This window comes from Armigeres subalbatus, chromosome 3, assembly GCF_024139115.2.
Source record: "Armigeres subalbatus isolate Guangzhou_Male chromosome 3, GZ_Asu_2, whole genome shotgun sequence".
Classification (NCBI taxonomy): Eukaryota; Metazoa; Arthropoda; class Insecta; order Diptera; family Culicidae; genus Armigeres; species Armigeres subalbatus.
Window position 1 is genome coordinate 112,191,053 of NC_085141.1, and position 16,692 is coordinate 112,207,744.

At 37.8% G+C, this 16,692-nt stretch overlaps 1 protein-coding gene across 1 annotated transcript in view; it reads left to right on the forward strand.

Moving 5' to 3' along the window:
• The first annotated feature begins 228 nt into the window (after positions 1-228).
• LOC134225742 (uncharacterized) overlaps positions 229-16,692 on the forward strand; it is a 47,120-nt gene continuing 30,656 nt past the window's right edge. Inside the window, exons 1-2 of the mRNA XM_062706071.1 lie at positions 229-866; positions 3,197-3,433. Of these exons, the coding sequence (XP_062562055.1) occupies positions 3,217-3,433 (217 nt within the window). The 5' untranslated portion in view covers positions 229-866; positions 3,197-3,216. The remainder of the gene's footprint in view (positions 867-3,196; positions 3,434-16,692) is intronic.

Sequence of the window (16,692 nt, forward strand, 5' to 3'; positions counted from 1 at the left end):
AACACTGTCCAATATATATTGCATCGAATTTTCTCTCCGGAGATTGAGCCACACACACTCTCTTTTTGCAGCGGAAGGCGCTTGCTCGCTCGCAGTTTACCAACCACCCGGACTCCGCTCTGATGTGTACGCCTGGTTTGTAAACACTGCGGTTGGGGCCGGCGGGTGTGGGCCGAGTATTGCGGTGTGGCAATCGCGCGACCCTCTTTCCCCATTGCTAGACGGAAAGCCGTCTCGCGGCGCGTTTGAATTCTTCGCATGCAGTTAGTCAATGTTGAACCGCGCATATGACCGGTTGCGTATCATAACGTTTAGGTGTAGTATACTGCCAACCGTCACCGTGTTCAGCAAGCTATTCGGTTGTTGGTGCAATTCTGGGTGGAAGGAATATATTGCAGAGCGAGTTGATTAGATCCGAGCAAAGTGGAGTTGGAGTATCGGTGTGCCATCGCATGTTAAAATTGTGCGCTTAGGGCCAACGTGTGAACAGCCTCAATACCGCTACCCTAAAACCGCAAGTTTTACACTTCCTGTTGTAGATTGTTTGTGTTGCCGCTGGCGTTGTGAAAAAAGGCGGCCTGTGGAGTTTAGTGCGGTGGGTGTACGAATCGGCGAAGAGTGGAGCACCGAATAATAAGCGATTCAATAAGCTTGGTCCAAATTCTGGAGAATTGTGCATGTCTCAGCTTACGTTCCACGAAGAGGCTTAGTTCGGGAGAATAAAAAAAAGAGTCAGTGAATAAATCAGACAAAGAGCCCACGCCGACAGTTAGTGTGCTTCTCTGTTTTTCCCTTTTTATTGGTTCCGTTGTTGGATTATTAGGTTCCCGCGTCGTCGTCTGTCTAGAGCGGCCGTCACGTTTGGGGTGAGTATGGTACACTGTAGAAATGAACGTAACTATTATCGTAACAATTGTTACAACGAGAATCCCGGGTTCAGAATTCTATACAACAGAGAAATACGCAATATTTCAATAGTGTGTATAAGAAAATCTAACTGTTGCATACAAATTTTTACTGTGTAACGCCAGTAAAGCAAAAACGGGAAACATTCCCTTTCATGCATTATTTTGGCAAAGTAAATGGCGTGTTGCACGATAGGCACAGGATGCAAAAAGTAGAATGCAGACTACATATCCAAAAAAGTAAGCATCTGCCCTGCCATTGTATTTTATTATTATGCTGAACTTTGTGCAAACTGTACCTATGCAGGGTGGTTGTTCGAGGAATCGTCGATAGATGCGTTATGTTTCAAGCAATTTGATGCTATTTTTGTTTTTTGGGAAGTGTTAAAGGCAATATAAAAACTAATTATTGCGTGTCTCATACCAAACGGTTCATTCACGGTAAACGACTGCTGTTTTGTAAACGCTGGTTTATGGTATTTACATGTTTGCTGTAGGAAACTTGCAATTAGTTTTAGTTTCTCGCGTAGGTAAACATTATTATAGGACAGCACACGAAGTGCATTGCATAAAAGCTTTAATGTTTGATGGGTGCCGAAATGAATACTTTCCAAACAAGTAAAACCAAATAGTATACAATCGACATTGTCTCATATGAAAAAGGCTGTCTACGAGTAAAAACGGACGAGTGCCAATTCTGACATAAATTCGTTATCCAGTCTGGAAATAATGAATGTCCAAATTTTTAGGCTTTAGATACAAGTTCATGCAGTTACAGGGCATTCAAATAATCAACTTGCATTGTACATAAGCTGTAACATTTCCACGGAACTCTGAGTTATGGAGTGGAAATTGAGAAATTTTAAGCTAGAAGTTCAACGACATTTTCTTCGAGTTCAACTAATGTTATTTCATTTAATAACACCTTATAGAGTGCCTCAAATATGTAATTTAATTTGCAGCCCTTTTTCTATTTTTCCTTTTGTCCAGGGTGTAATACGATTTATTTTCACCAAACCCAACGGATCGAACCGTTGTTCCGCGAAGTTTATCTGCGATCCATTCGCCACCGTGCGTCTATAGATCTGGCCTCGGCTTCACCATACTCATCTCTTTGGGTCTCATTTAGCAGCTGCTTATTTGTGTCGAGATTTTTGGGTTTCCCCACTCCAAAGCCGGCAATGAAAAACTTATAAGATTGTAGAAAGTAGGATCCAAAGTGCCGTTTTGATTCACATCTCAGACAACTTTAAAATTCATGGCTTTGTAATGGAATGAGTTATGTATCAAAAACAGATGTCATACTATAAAACAGCCATCGGCATTCTGCCATTGATTTTGTAATGTATTTCCTAAAGTTCTCCATATAAGAAACCGAAGTGGTCAATAAAATCCCGACAAGTCGATGAAAATTCGATTCCACTGATCCACAACAGCTATCACCACTGACTGTACGTGATGTTACGCTTAATACACGTGACCGCGTGACTGAGAGTTCCAAGAAGGTATACCATCGTGATGATTTTATTAATAATAAACAGGGAATCGGCAAAGATTGGCCAGAATGCCGATAATAATGTAGCCTCCCATCACGTGTCATAGAAGGAGTTCTAACCGCGACAATTGATTACATAAACTGTCGCTTGGGTCTCGTTGTAGCACACAGTAAGCTATTTTAATTGAAGAAGAGATTTTTATTGGGGCAACTTGTCATATTTTGTATAAGCGCAAATAGTTATAGTCTGAGAGATTTTGAAGATGTCATGAAATAGTGTTCGAAAACGTAAAACCTGTGAAATGTTAAATTGGTTGCCTTTGGGACTTGGGGGAATCAAATCCATGACCCCAGTACGCTAGACAGGTCCTTTGTTGACAAAGCCACCAAGGCATGGCCTACTACTATTCGTCCAACACAGTAAATCCGCAATCCCAAGCCAATAAATGACTCATCACTATTTTCTACTTTTAGAAGCCTCTCTTCCACACGCTTTTATTGCACTCATTCGTAATGTGCATCCAAAGTGAATGTTTCAAAAATAATACATGAGCATTTGTAGAATTTGAGATATCGTCTTACACGGCAATTTTTTAACAAACCTATAACTATTTTCTGATTCAAAACCAAAACTTGAGCTTCTGTTCAGAAACATAGAAAAATGTTCTCAAACAAAGTGAACCGTATCAAGTAGTTTTAGAAGTCATTGAATTCATTTAACTCAAATTTGATCACTCTCATGTTTGCTTTTATAATCTTATGACACCGGTTTTGTTTTCTGTTTTCTCCCTTTCAGATTTAACGGAGAGCACCCATATGGCTCCCTCCAATGATTATGACGACAGTTGCTCGCAGGACGGATGCTCCGATACCATGCGGTCATCCGAGCACACTGGTCACAAATCTAGATCGTCATGCTCGGCGATACCGGAACATGATTCCGAACGGTGTCTGATGGTACAGTCTCCTTTGAGCTCGACTTCGTCGTCCAGTGGTATCAGTGCTAGTACGAGTTTCTCGGTGATCAACTATGGTGAGTAGATAACATTCCGTCATAAAAAAAAACTTTTATTTAGATTAGTTTTTATTTAATTTTAAAATACATTTAGTGTACATAACAAGCAGGAATCGAAATTGAACGCGTCTTGCGTCAAAAATTCATTAACATAATACACCTTGATTTTGATATGTTTGCATTTAGCTGAATCTCACTGGCGTCAATTGGTAATACGTCATTTATATTGTTAATCACAATATATACGAAATGGGTGGACCTTCCATCCTAACAGAAAATCGTATAAGGCCGTTACAAATATTTAATTAAAATTATGTCCTACTGATCTCTGAAAGGTCAAGGTGGATAATTAAAAAAAAAAATTAAAATATTTTTTTTTTAAATCCTCAAAATTACTTGAATTGTTGATTTTATTATAAAATCTTTTATTACACAATCTTACACCCAACCAGCGGCAGATTTTAATACAGTTCTGTATAACATTTTGGCATATATAATTCTGGATGATTGCAATGCAACCATTGCATTAAAATATCACAATTTTGTGCTATTTTAATACAGTATTTGTATGAAAAGCTTACATTTTTTGTATTAAGACCTTACAGAATTATATATGCTTAAACATGATTCAATAATTGTCAGATTTGTTTTATGAGTGTTGTTTTTGACCCTTCCTTCGGAAGTGTCTATAATTTCCAGGCGGGTGCTAAGCTGTCAAATATGTGTTGCCTCCAATCAAGCGAATGCCACCGGCACTAACACTACTCCGCAGTCTATGAAAAATAAACATTGCAGTGAGTGAGACTGTTCTGAAACGTACAACGTTTGGATAAAGCAAGAAACAACTGTTTCTGCTCAACACAGAGTTTCTTCTACCAACATAATTATTTATTTGCATATTTCGCGTAAGGAATAAAATGAAAACACTACATTTTTACGAATTTGGTGTATTTTTGTTCGATGCTATCTTTAATTTAATATGTGCTTTCGACACCACTCTCTCTTGTAAAAACGGTAAACAATACAATTTTTTACAAATACCACCACAATTTATGAAAGTATATGAGCATTTTGACATTGGAGTATAAATTTATGCGCCAAATAAGAGGGTACTGTCATACTTGCCAAACTCCATATGAAAAAAATCCGTTGTCCCCCCTCTGATAATTTCACTTTGTATGCGTTACGCAGGCGTGTTATGTATTAATCTATCAATAAACATCTTGATTTATGAAATAAAATGTATGGCAATTGAAATAAATTTACTTTTATATTGAGAATATAATTACAACAAGTGATATGATATGAAAATATGCATATTTTTCAGATTTGTTTCAAAGAAACAATTGATTTTAATTGAGGATAGAAGCATGTACCACAAAACCTTCTCAGAAAAGAAAAAACGTAAAAATTTTAAGGGATTTAAAAAATTTCTACAGTGGAAGCTAGATAGCAAATGTGAGCATGTTTTGAGACACTAATAGACCACTTATATGCATGTATGTGTGCGTATGTGAGCAAATTCTGAAATTTACTACCATATAAATCTCACTCATTTTTAAGGTATTAAACAAAATTAGTTTTACAAAATTGGGCATCCATAAGGTAAAATATATGTTATTATTGAACGCTATTGAGTTTCGTTCAGATCAATGGCTGATTTAGTTAGTTCTGGATTAATTAATATCAAGGTCTCTGGAAATTACGAGTATATATGCTGCCAGCGTTACGATAGTTTCTAACCAACCATGTTACCACATGTTACAATAGCTATTCAATCCGACGAGCGCCTGATAGATAGGCAACCTGACGTACAGTGCGGAATCATTGGTTTTGTTGTCATTCAACCCATGAAATCCGCCTTTTGGTAGGCAATTAATTTGTCATTTACACTTTCAATCGCCGTGGGAGGTTGAGTAGTTTCATCTCGTTTTAAATACTGGAGTCTGAAAATATTTCTTTTCAATTAAGGAAGGGTCAAAATCTCACTGTAGGTGGATTAATCTGGGTTTTTTTTATTAATATTAGTTATTACGTTAGTTTTTTCTTGTAGAATGCAGAACATAATCATCAAAATCCAATTAGCAATTAGGAATTCGCTGGTTGTCCAATTGGTAGTGATAATAACCGCACGGGTTAAAAAGCTATGACATGATAATCAGTAAAACATGACTCACAGTTGTACTTCTTCTTACCGTTTTATTCCACGTGGTAGATTGTTGACAAATGTAGACCTGATTTGTGATTGTATTCAAAGCTGATAACACAGCCTGAGTATAACATTGGGTTTTTAAACAAGACAAAGATATGCGTTTCGCGTGTTTGGCGACCTTGTGGTTAAGTCTACCGCTGAATGGCACCCTGCGATGAAAATATATTGAATCAGCTTTATCTATGATATTATTCCCGTCAACGCATCTCACGATGGGTACCATAATTAAGTTTTACTTATGGTTATATAAAGTATTAAAAACAGAATAATAGTAAGAGAAAATCTACAAACTTTTAGTATCTGCATAATATGAACTATGTATGAACTACACTGAGCGAAATAAAAATAGCACCACCATGTTTTTTACTAATATTTTCTTAAATTTTGAACAGATGATGGTAATTTTAGTTCAGAATGTAAGTAAATTCTGATTCGCAATATTTCAGTACATTACATTGATATTAAGGCGAACCATTTACATTTAAGCTGAAATATTCATGAAAAAAGTGCGAAATAAAAATTACACCACTTCAGTATTTTATCAATGTTTGGTAATATTTTAGCAAAAACCATATTAAAATTCACGATAAAGTACTTTGTGATGACAGTTCGAGTCATTCTCTGGAATAACTTCAAAAATTTATTGTTTGATCGTCTTGTTTTAGTCAACTCAAGTTGGAAAGTAAGTTATGGGCACATGAATGACTCGTTGTGCTTGATTAGTCTTATCTCTATCATTTCGAAGTAATCCTCCGACTAAATCCTCGTCGATAGTCACAACGATAAAAGATTACTCGAAATGAAAAAAAAACCCTAATAATCATTAGTTCTAGGAGCAAATCGCACACATAATATTGTCAACCACCAAGACGATCAAGATTGACCTTTTCGACCGTAGGATCTACTTACTGGTGCAGGTAGTTTACTGCACATGATCGCATATTCGTAACATTTGCTTTTTGTAAAAAGCCTCTGAATCATTAAGAAAGATTAATTTACTGCATCTAATCCCACAGCCTATTTTACGGTTTTACTATATATCTTGCTTATTTGTGGTAAGCTGGAAATGATTGCTTTTGTGGGGAGGATTGACAAACCAAATCAATGCCTGGCAAATGGCCAGCAAGCTTCAAAAACTGGAAGCATACAATCAGTGAGCAGGGCCAGATTTAATTAGAGTTCCAAGGTCCATTTCAAGCCTGCAAAGGTTTTCGAAGATGATTTTGAAGATGGTAGTATTTTATTTCCGTGTTGAAAAGTTTTTTTTGTCTTTGTTGACATGTTTTTTTTATGTTTTAATGCACGCAAGTAAAAATTGCACAGATTCATTCATTTATTTAGCTTACATCTAAATAGATAGAATCTGAATCAACAATCACGCCATCATCGCATGCGCCCCACGATCGCCACGTCATTCTGTACTTGGTCAAAATTGCACAGATAACCAATTGAATATTCTTCTTGAAAATAAAAAGCTTTTCTCTGACAAATAACGACACTGGGTACTATTTGACACTCATAGCAAATTTCTAGTTGAAACAATTACAAATGAAGATTTCAGGTACTTCGGAACGTGTTACGTAGCCACAAGTTAACCTGTTACGTTCCAAGGGAAAACAATGAGCTCTCTTTTTTTCAAAGAAATTCTGAGTTTGAGGTATAGGACGAATGATCTCCTTCGCAATTCAATTTTTGCTTCTGGTACCGTCGATTTCAGGGGTTCCGGAATCTGTTCCGTGCCACCAGTTCCATATCCTGACGAAACTTTGTGAATCGCTCGATTACTCATGCAATTCAGAAGAGTTTAAGGTGTCAAAAGAAAGATTCGCTGGCCTATCATACCGGAGATTCCTGGAGCTCCGGAACCTGTAGCGTGGACACCGATCAACCTGTTACATTTCGAGAGAAAACAATAAGCCTTTCCGATTTCTGATGAAATTCTGAGTTCGAGGTGATGATGATTTCTTGCACTGTTCGAGCATGCGAGTACAGTGCGCGTTTTAGTCGACGGGAAAATGGTAAATTATCTATCTGGTGTTGGGTGGCTGAAGCGCATGGCTGTTTTACGCTTTGCTCCGGTCGAAACAAGCGCGATCTTCAATACTCGGGTACTTATTCAAAAGGACGTATGTGATTTTGTAAACAAAGATTGGAACGTCGATTTATCCGATCTGATGGCACTCCCACGCAAACCAACACCACCAACAGGTAGCCGAAGGCTTCCCCTACCTGTCTATGGTGATGGTTCACGTGGAAGGGCTATCAGATTGGACAATTCGACGTTTGAATCTTTGTTTACAAAATCACATACGTCCTTTTGAATAAGTACCCGAGAATAGTTTGCAGTAGCCATCGAGCGGGCCCTCCTTAGCCGTGCGGTAAGACGCGCGGCTACAAAGCAAAACCATGCTGAGGGTGGCTGGGTTCGATTCCCGGTGCCGGTCTAGGCAATTTTCGAATTGGAAATTGTCTCGACTTCCCTGGGCATAAAAGTATCATCGTGCTAGCCTCATGATATACGAATGCAAAAATGGTAACTTGGCTTAGAAACCTCGCAGTTAATAACTGTGGAAGTGCTTAATAAACAATAAGCTGCGAGGCGGCTCTGTCCCAGTGTGGGGATGTAATGCCAATAAGAAGAAGAAGCCATCAAGCTAGTAAGTACAGTGCGTGTTTTAGTCGTCGCGAAGTAGTTAAAATATCGAATCAGTCTTCGGGAAAATACGTTAGACACGCTTTTCTGTATCATCATGAATATTCAAAAGAAGTAATAAGTCGCTTACCAAGGCGATTTCCGAAAGATTTCCTTCCCAACAAACATATTGTTTCCTTCCAGTGCGCTCATGGAGATGCAGAGGATTCCTCGGTGAGCAGTGAGTGTCGAACTAATTTTCCTCCCCTTATCCTAATTGACTGCGAGGACGTGGCCGGTACGTTATTGGTCTTGAATTAAAGAAAGGATGAATAGCAAGAATACCTTTCTAGTCCCGTTTTTGCCCCCCTATGATTTAAGGGGCCCTCCTTAGCCGTGCGGTAAGACACGCGGATACAAAGCAAGACTATGTTGAGGGTGGGCTGGGTTCGATTCCTGGTTCCGGTCTAGGCAATTTTCGGATTGGAAATTGTCTCGACTTCCCTGGGCATAAAAGTATCATCGTGCTAGCCTCATGATATATGAATGCAAAAATGGTAACCTGGCTTAGAAACTTCGTAGGTAATAACTGTGGAAGTGCTTAATGAACACTAAGCTGCGAGGCGGCTCTGTCCCAGTGTGGGGATGTAATGCTAATAATAATAAGAAGAAGAAGATGATTTAAGTTAAGTTAAGTGATATCAGTTTTCAATATTAAAAAGTTTATTTACTGTTTGAATTACTGAGAAAGTCTGAAGAAAAAACGAGTTTTCTCCCATATTCATAATGTGTGATACCAATCTTACTTGGTATAGTCACATAAATAAAATCCAGTTTGAAATCAGTTCAACTTGTGGTCTTATTCGTAAAATTTCGAAATTCCAGCCGATCCGACAAATGCTACAGTGTATGGTACGCCAGCAAGTACACCCAACCAGCGACCTAATTTTCTGACAATTCTGTATAAGAACCTACCAAAACATGTATGTATAAGCTAAACCTGGGCATATGCGAAATTGTTAGATTCTTATTTGTATACCGTGGACTAGCAAAAAACAGCTTTCTATCAGAAGCTCGAACTATTGCACGTGGTCTTCATCTCAGCATCCTTCAGCAGTCACTAGCAGGGAATCAGCCAACCGTCCTACGGTGCCTAATGGGAACTGAATCGACGGCGTTTGTCGCAGTAACGGGAAATGTCAAAAAATGTCGTTGGATTGCAATTACTTATTTGCTAATAACTTTTTTCAGAAGTTATTACCATTTCGGATTTTTTGATTAACATTTAATGCTTAAAAAATCCTAGAACTTTGTCGAACAGATCATTGTTCTAAATACAAAGTCTAAGCCATGAGAGCGAAATTTAAAAAAATGTCACGGAATGTCATGACATTAATGTCATTTGACACTAATTCCGCTCTCACGCCGCCATTATCAGATTTAGAGAAATGGAAAAACATAATTTTAAATAATGTGTGAAAAAAGTTATTAGCAAATTGATCCCATGACACCCAATTGACATTTTCCGTCTCTGCTCTGCAGCTTGGGAGTTTTTTTTCTCGAATTCTCCCGTAAAACTGTTCAGTATATTCAAGAGAATTTCTCCTGAAATTTCTAGAAAAATTCTTCAACATTTCCACGAGCTCCTCTTCAGATTTTCTTAATATTTCTTAATACTTTTTTTGAAATTTCCTCGGGAAGTTCTACGGTATTTATTTTAAAAATTGTAGATTTTTTAGAAATATACTACGGAGTTTTTAAGGGAAGTTCTCTCAAATTTTCTTTAATTTTTTTTCAAAATTTCGCCGTATTTTTTTTTAAATTTTTCTTTGGAACATTTTTTTTGCAATTAACTCGATTTTTTTTCGGAAATCCCATGGAAATATTTTTCGAAATTCCCTCGAAAAGTGCCACGAAATTTCTTCCGAAAGATGGCCGAAACCGATTTTTACAAATTTTGAAGTAGAATATGAATTGAGCTTTTTTTAGCTTTATTGATCTTTTAATGACAAATGAGCAAAGATCCCTGAGTATATAGACAAGAATAAGGAATCATTGACGGTCGGGTGCACGATCTTTCTTCTTCCACATTTCACAAGTCTGTTGGTGAAATTGTAAGGAAGTTTGTTAGGAACACTACTTCCTCGCTTCCTCGGCATTCCAAACGGGGTACAAATGCAGAAAGTGAGGCTCAAACAACCTTTATCCTTTTTCGTCCCATTCCGAAAAGCCGTTTTTTGATCAGTAGATGGTAACAAATCTGTATCAGAACTTCTTATTCTGTTACAGGGACTTTTTTTTATCACAGATGTTGTTATAAAACATGTACCATTAGTGCTAAAACAAAGTGCAACGAACTGTCTTCTAGTTTTTACAAAAACGTTACTAAATATCTTTCCAATTTAACAAAAATATTACTCGATGTATTTCATGAAAAGTGATAAAAATAGCTATAATTTTAATAAACTATGTTATTGCAAAGAACATAGTTATCACTGGTTGTGTTAAAGTATTGCTTTTCATAATTATTATTTCACATTATGCTATAATCATGTTTTGACGATCATGTAATTTCCTTATCCCCATCCGAGTCAGAGAATTAAAATTGCAACAGAATATATCTACTTGGCTTGAATTTAAAATTGATTCATTTGTTAAAAAAAGATTGGTAAAAAAATGTTCCAAATTTTTTGAAAAGAATCTCATAATAGAGAATATGCATGGAGGGCCTATAGCCCCCCTCCCTTTTCTAGGCATCGGGCCTATAGCCCCCCTCCCCTTTCTAGGCAATGAGTATCATAGCTCTTCATCGTAAATTGTGCCGTCTAACTGCAAATTACTGTTTTTGGATGTTTCTGCATACATTTTTACATATAAACTTCCAACGAGTTTAGCACCGGCCAAACGTTGACCGATTTGGCTGAAATTTTGTCCAGAGCATCAGGGCATCAAATAGAACCGAACAAGTGGGCGGCCCATCAAAAAATTTGAAAAAGTGTTTTTTGAGCCACCCTAATAAAGACATTTGGGGAAATCATTTCTTAATGTCAACTGAAGAATTACTTGAATACATAGTTACAAGAGGAGTGAAAAACCTACATGCTGATAAATTGGTGCAGTCTTTGACGCCAATGTTTTAGGCATTAGCAATCTGTAAGAGTGGACAATAAGAAATCTTAGAAAGTTGAGCCTAATCGAAAAATAAAAAAAGCATTCCAGACTCCTTCTGTAGCGTATTGTGGTCCATATGGTCGCGCTGGCAGGGCAAATACAATATTTAGCTTACGTTGTTATCTTGTGCTTTGATAGGCGCGGTTCTCGCCAGGGGATCTCCCGGTCTGTTAATCAAATAAAACGGGAAACGCGTGCACCGATAATGACGCCAGGCAAATCCAACCGACGAATGATTTCTACTTTACGTCACTGAAGCACACAACGCGTGAACCTTTCGAAGCTATAGCGATGCCGAAATGTTTCGAAAGCTAGGTAAATATTTTTTTTAATTGGGAATGGAATGGACCGACAACCTGCAGCTTTCACCTCCATACAGACCTGTATTTGATTGTTCTATACAGAAGATCTATACGCATGATGGGTAACTCGACTTTGATGCTAACTTACCCAACCAGATTTCAAGAGAATAATGTATAAAAACTTGGCATGTACAATAATTGTATAAGACCGAACTGCAGTTCCCTGTATACTGCTTTGGAGAATTAAAAAAAGAGTATTTACACGTGTACTGGTATAATTCGGTCCGCAGTAAATTTATTTTAATTGCTTCTTACTACACAATATATTATGATTTAACAAAAAATGTATTCAGATCTGACCTGGATTTCAACTTAGACTTGTTTCAAGCATCCGCACAGCGCATCCATGTGCTAGCCACCGAGTCCAATTTAGCTAGGGCCCATTTATACATTATATAACACTTTAGGGGAGCTTGGCTGAACCCCGACCATATAGACCCTTGCAGTTCTTGCATACCATTTTTGGTTTAGGTGTAACCTTTGGTACCTTAATTGGGCGAACTGACAGTTTTAGTATGCAATCGTAAATGTCTTCTATCTTTGAAAATTATTTGGTTTGTGCTCGTCTTCGAATAAATTGAAAACAGTTTGTTGGATTTTCTTCATTCCATGCGCAACTTTGTTCATTAAAGTCGGTAATTTACTCATATAAAAATGTGAAAAAAGTGATAAACCAGAATTTGCGATTTGAAGGGAAGTTTTGCATGAGTGCTTCACGTAACGCACATAATCGACCACAATTGGGCGAGATGAAGTTACATTTACCTACTTGTGTTTGTGTTCTTATCCTTATAACTTGAAAACGGTTGAATGGGATTTCTCAGTATTTCTGTTCGTTATAATTTCCATCGAGTTGAAAGAATATTTTCTCACGAGAAAATCACAAGTAAAACTTTAAGAATCCATCAAAACAGTATTTGCGAGTTTCGCATGGGCAGTTTTGATATGATGATACATCAATTATTTCAATGGTAGTTATAAATAAGTGAATCTAACCTTATTTCGCCGTCCCACTCGGGATGAGCTTGAACGCAGGAACAATAAATTTATAAGTATACTGTTTACAAGTATTGACGAATAATCCTTACAAACGTGTAGCACGTTGGCCGCGGTGCTACTATCGGATTTAACTCCCCTTCGCTCATGCTCAGCCATGTGATTCCAAACCTGACCTAGGCCAACCTTTGGTTTTACTTATGCATAAAAAACACAGAACCAACCAGCACGGTAGCATGCCTCTGAGCACGTCGTAGGACACGGCACGAATTTCGTAATTTCGGCAATTTTCTTTCCATTGTTTACATTGTGACTATCGGCGCGTGTAACAATGTATACAAGATGGAAAAAAAAACCTACCGCCGTCTAGGGTATTTGGTCCATTGTTGATAACACGCTCCTTTATTTTAAATAACAGACATATCAGACTTAATTTTTCTTTAGCTTTTTCAGTTCTAATAAACACAACGTAATTTTCTGCTCATATCTTCGCTTTTGAGTGCTACTAATATGGGTACATGTGGTCAGGTATCCACACGCAGTAACCCTATTTTTCCACGACTCCACATTGAACGACGCAGAGTCACATGTTTCGACTTGTGCTCTATAAATCTATCCTCAAGGCTAGCTGGCTGGCGTTCGAGATTTTGGTGGCGAAGACATACTTAGCGACACGTTAAATTCAACGTGCTTTATTGGCTGTGCCGTAAACTCTTTTTCAAAGCGTCGAAGGCATAATTTATCGGAAGTTTTCCACTCTGTCTTCGTCATGATGCTGGTTTCCTTGAATCGTAATGTTTCATAACGACTGTCGTCTAGACAGATTTGACGATATGCTTTCAGATTGTGTTTTTCCTCCTCAAGTGGAACATGATCTGCTTTCCAACTTAGTGTTCTATTAACATTTCTACGGTTCTCAAAAGAAGGCTTTCCTAGGGTGGCCATTGCATGTCCAGGGAATCGAGAATGCCCCATATAAAATATCTTAGACTGGACCAAAAATCGATATAGTTGTCTCCAAATTTTGAAGAGTATTTGATCCAATTTCAATCGCCTTAAGGACACAATATAATGTCTATAACCTTAGTGACACAGTTGGAACAGAACCACGATGGCAGTCGGTATAGCACCCGTCCGAAACGAGTGTCTCCTACTCCTTCACCACTCGCCCACCAACATTCGAATGTTACGAACAGCATCGAACAAAAGTTCAATATTCAAATTACTAATCTGTGCTTGGCTTATGATTCCGTCAAAATGAACACATTTCTTCATTGTATCCTATGTACTTTGGCTCAAAATTTGGGATGAATCAGCAGTTACGTGCCAATGAAATATTCTTTTGTGATTATCTCTGCTATTCACTTGTACTCACAACATAATTAAAAACGAGTTTTTATAAACTATTCCGCACGGGAGTCACCCGCGAATATTGATGGGATGCTTATCAAACTTCACTTTTTTTAATCAGTCACTCTTTTGAAGTGAAAACTTGATATTTTTACGATTCTTGTTCGAAAAAAATACTAAACAATTGATTGCAGAGCGGATGTAAATACCAGAACCACCAGCAAACTAATAATCAGGGTGGCTCAAAATTTTTATTGCTTCGCCACGCTTAGTCGATTCTGTTCCATATTCTAGGTGTTCTTCGATTGTTTTGACTGGTTTGCATAGAGACGATGACTGACAGGATCTGTCATTTGACACATGTATGCTATGCCTGTCCAATGCCACACATCTCCCCTCTTCTAAAAAACCCTTTACTTCTGCATGAAAAAAATAACACATCCGACATATTATGAATCATTCGGTTACACACTCATCATGATACATGCAGTAAACAATCATTCCCGACACACCATTTTATTGCGAGCATCTCATTTCATAATCGAAGAACAAGTGTGTGGTGGCTTACATAAATATGGAAAACCACTCTCAAGAAACTCCCGTGCAGTGAGCGTCTCGATTCGCGATTGTACTCGCAACTTGTGGAGTAACATTTCAGTTGTACTTCAAATCACCATTCAAATCATTGTACTTCAAACAACCACTACTTCTACTTTTTTCGAACACACGTTCAATCCAAATACCGCAACTAAAAAAAGCCCGATAAACAGCTTCAAGTAATGGCCGAATACATAATCTTAGTTAAATCAAACCTCTCGTGTGCCTGTTACATTTTGGATCCACAACACCAAACTATTTGTAGGCCAACGCTGAGCAAGAGACTCTTGAATGAACTCCGATCTACAATAACACCGTTCTTCTTGTGATCATTTCGATCCACAATAACACTATTCTTTTTGCGGGCATCCCATCAACGCAGAGGAAGAAATGTTTGAATGCGATCGTCCCACCACGCAGAATTATGATCATTTCGACGCTCATTCAACCAAAAAATGTTTTCTGCAGCTACAATACAAGCTTATTCACCTTAAATTGTTCATTGGGTTAATCGTCACTTTTCTTACCGATACAAAAAGCTCCTCTGCTTTAACTTTTTCGGCTATATATGAAAAACGTCCGAAATTGTTTTCTTTCACACACTTCTATAAACATTATTGGTGACTTCATGCGAAATATTTTAATATACTCCTGGCAGGATCGCCAAATGTGCAATTCGACATCGCGCATGGTAATCACCCATCATGTTTGCACTGCTTGCACTCGCAAGGAAGATGGGATCGACTGACTGCGAATGTATATACTAACGATGAATGACAGGATCAGTCATTTGACACATGTATGCTAGGCCTGTTCATGAGAATAGGCCTGTCCAATGCCACACAGGGGTGGGAAGACTGCATTTTCATTGTACTGACGGTGGCGCTTCCATATTGAGCGCTGCCAAGGGGAGAGCCTATGACTGGGGTAATATTCAGGATATTTCACCCAACAGGGATAATAACAATTAATTAATTTTATTCCAGGTTGCGAAACTATGGTCATGGCCATTGATATCTCAGAGGGCATTATCGAAACGAGCAGTGAAACATAGTAACATGAATTTGTCATTGCTTTCTTTTACACAAGAAGCAGAATTGTTGCATGTTTATTAGTTATGTGAATCGGATACTGATTGTTAAAACGATTAATGAAGATGTGGTTTATATTGAGTGAAGCCTCAGGACTATTGCTTCTAGCTATGGAGGTTCTCTTTTCGCTGGTCCTGTAATCGGCGCTGTAATCGGCGTAAAGAAAAGTTTACTTTTATTGCACCAATACTTCCAAAACTTTGTTTTGGTACACTACCAATTTCCTTCTTAAGTTAGTGAGTGTGAGGCTTCTTTAGCCTAGCGGCTAGCGGTAAGAAGTGTGGCTACGAAGTAAGGCTATACCGAAGGCGGGTGGATTTGAATCCCGATTCGGTCCAGAACATTTTTGGGCTGTAAAAATGCACTGTTCGACAAAAGTATAGGATCATTCAGTAGCAGTAGGTGTTTGTCAAAAATTATAAAATAAATAATCGACGAATTTATTGTGGTTTTATAGCAATGTTGAAGAGTGAATCAACATCTCCAAGATCATTATGATGCTTAAGGGCTTAGAGGTAGTAATTTTTAACGATCTATACAAGTTATTTTTTTCAGGGCTCCAATTAAATTAATCGAACGTGCGACTATGACGCCATCACAGAGCTTACCAGCGCTATAATTGCCCAATATACCCGAAAAAGCGAAAAATAGTTCTAATGTTTATTTGGGAATATTTTTATATTGAAAATATAAGCGCTCCCAATGGAAACATTAGTTTCGAAAGATTGGTCAACACGAGAGATGGATAAAGCTCCGAAACTCTAAGTTTAACCTCATTGAAATTCAAAATTCAAAAGGACTGCCATTTTCATTAAATTAGGTCATTAAACCATACTACATACAATGCAGGTGTCTAACGACCGGAT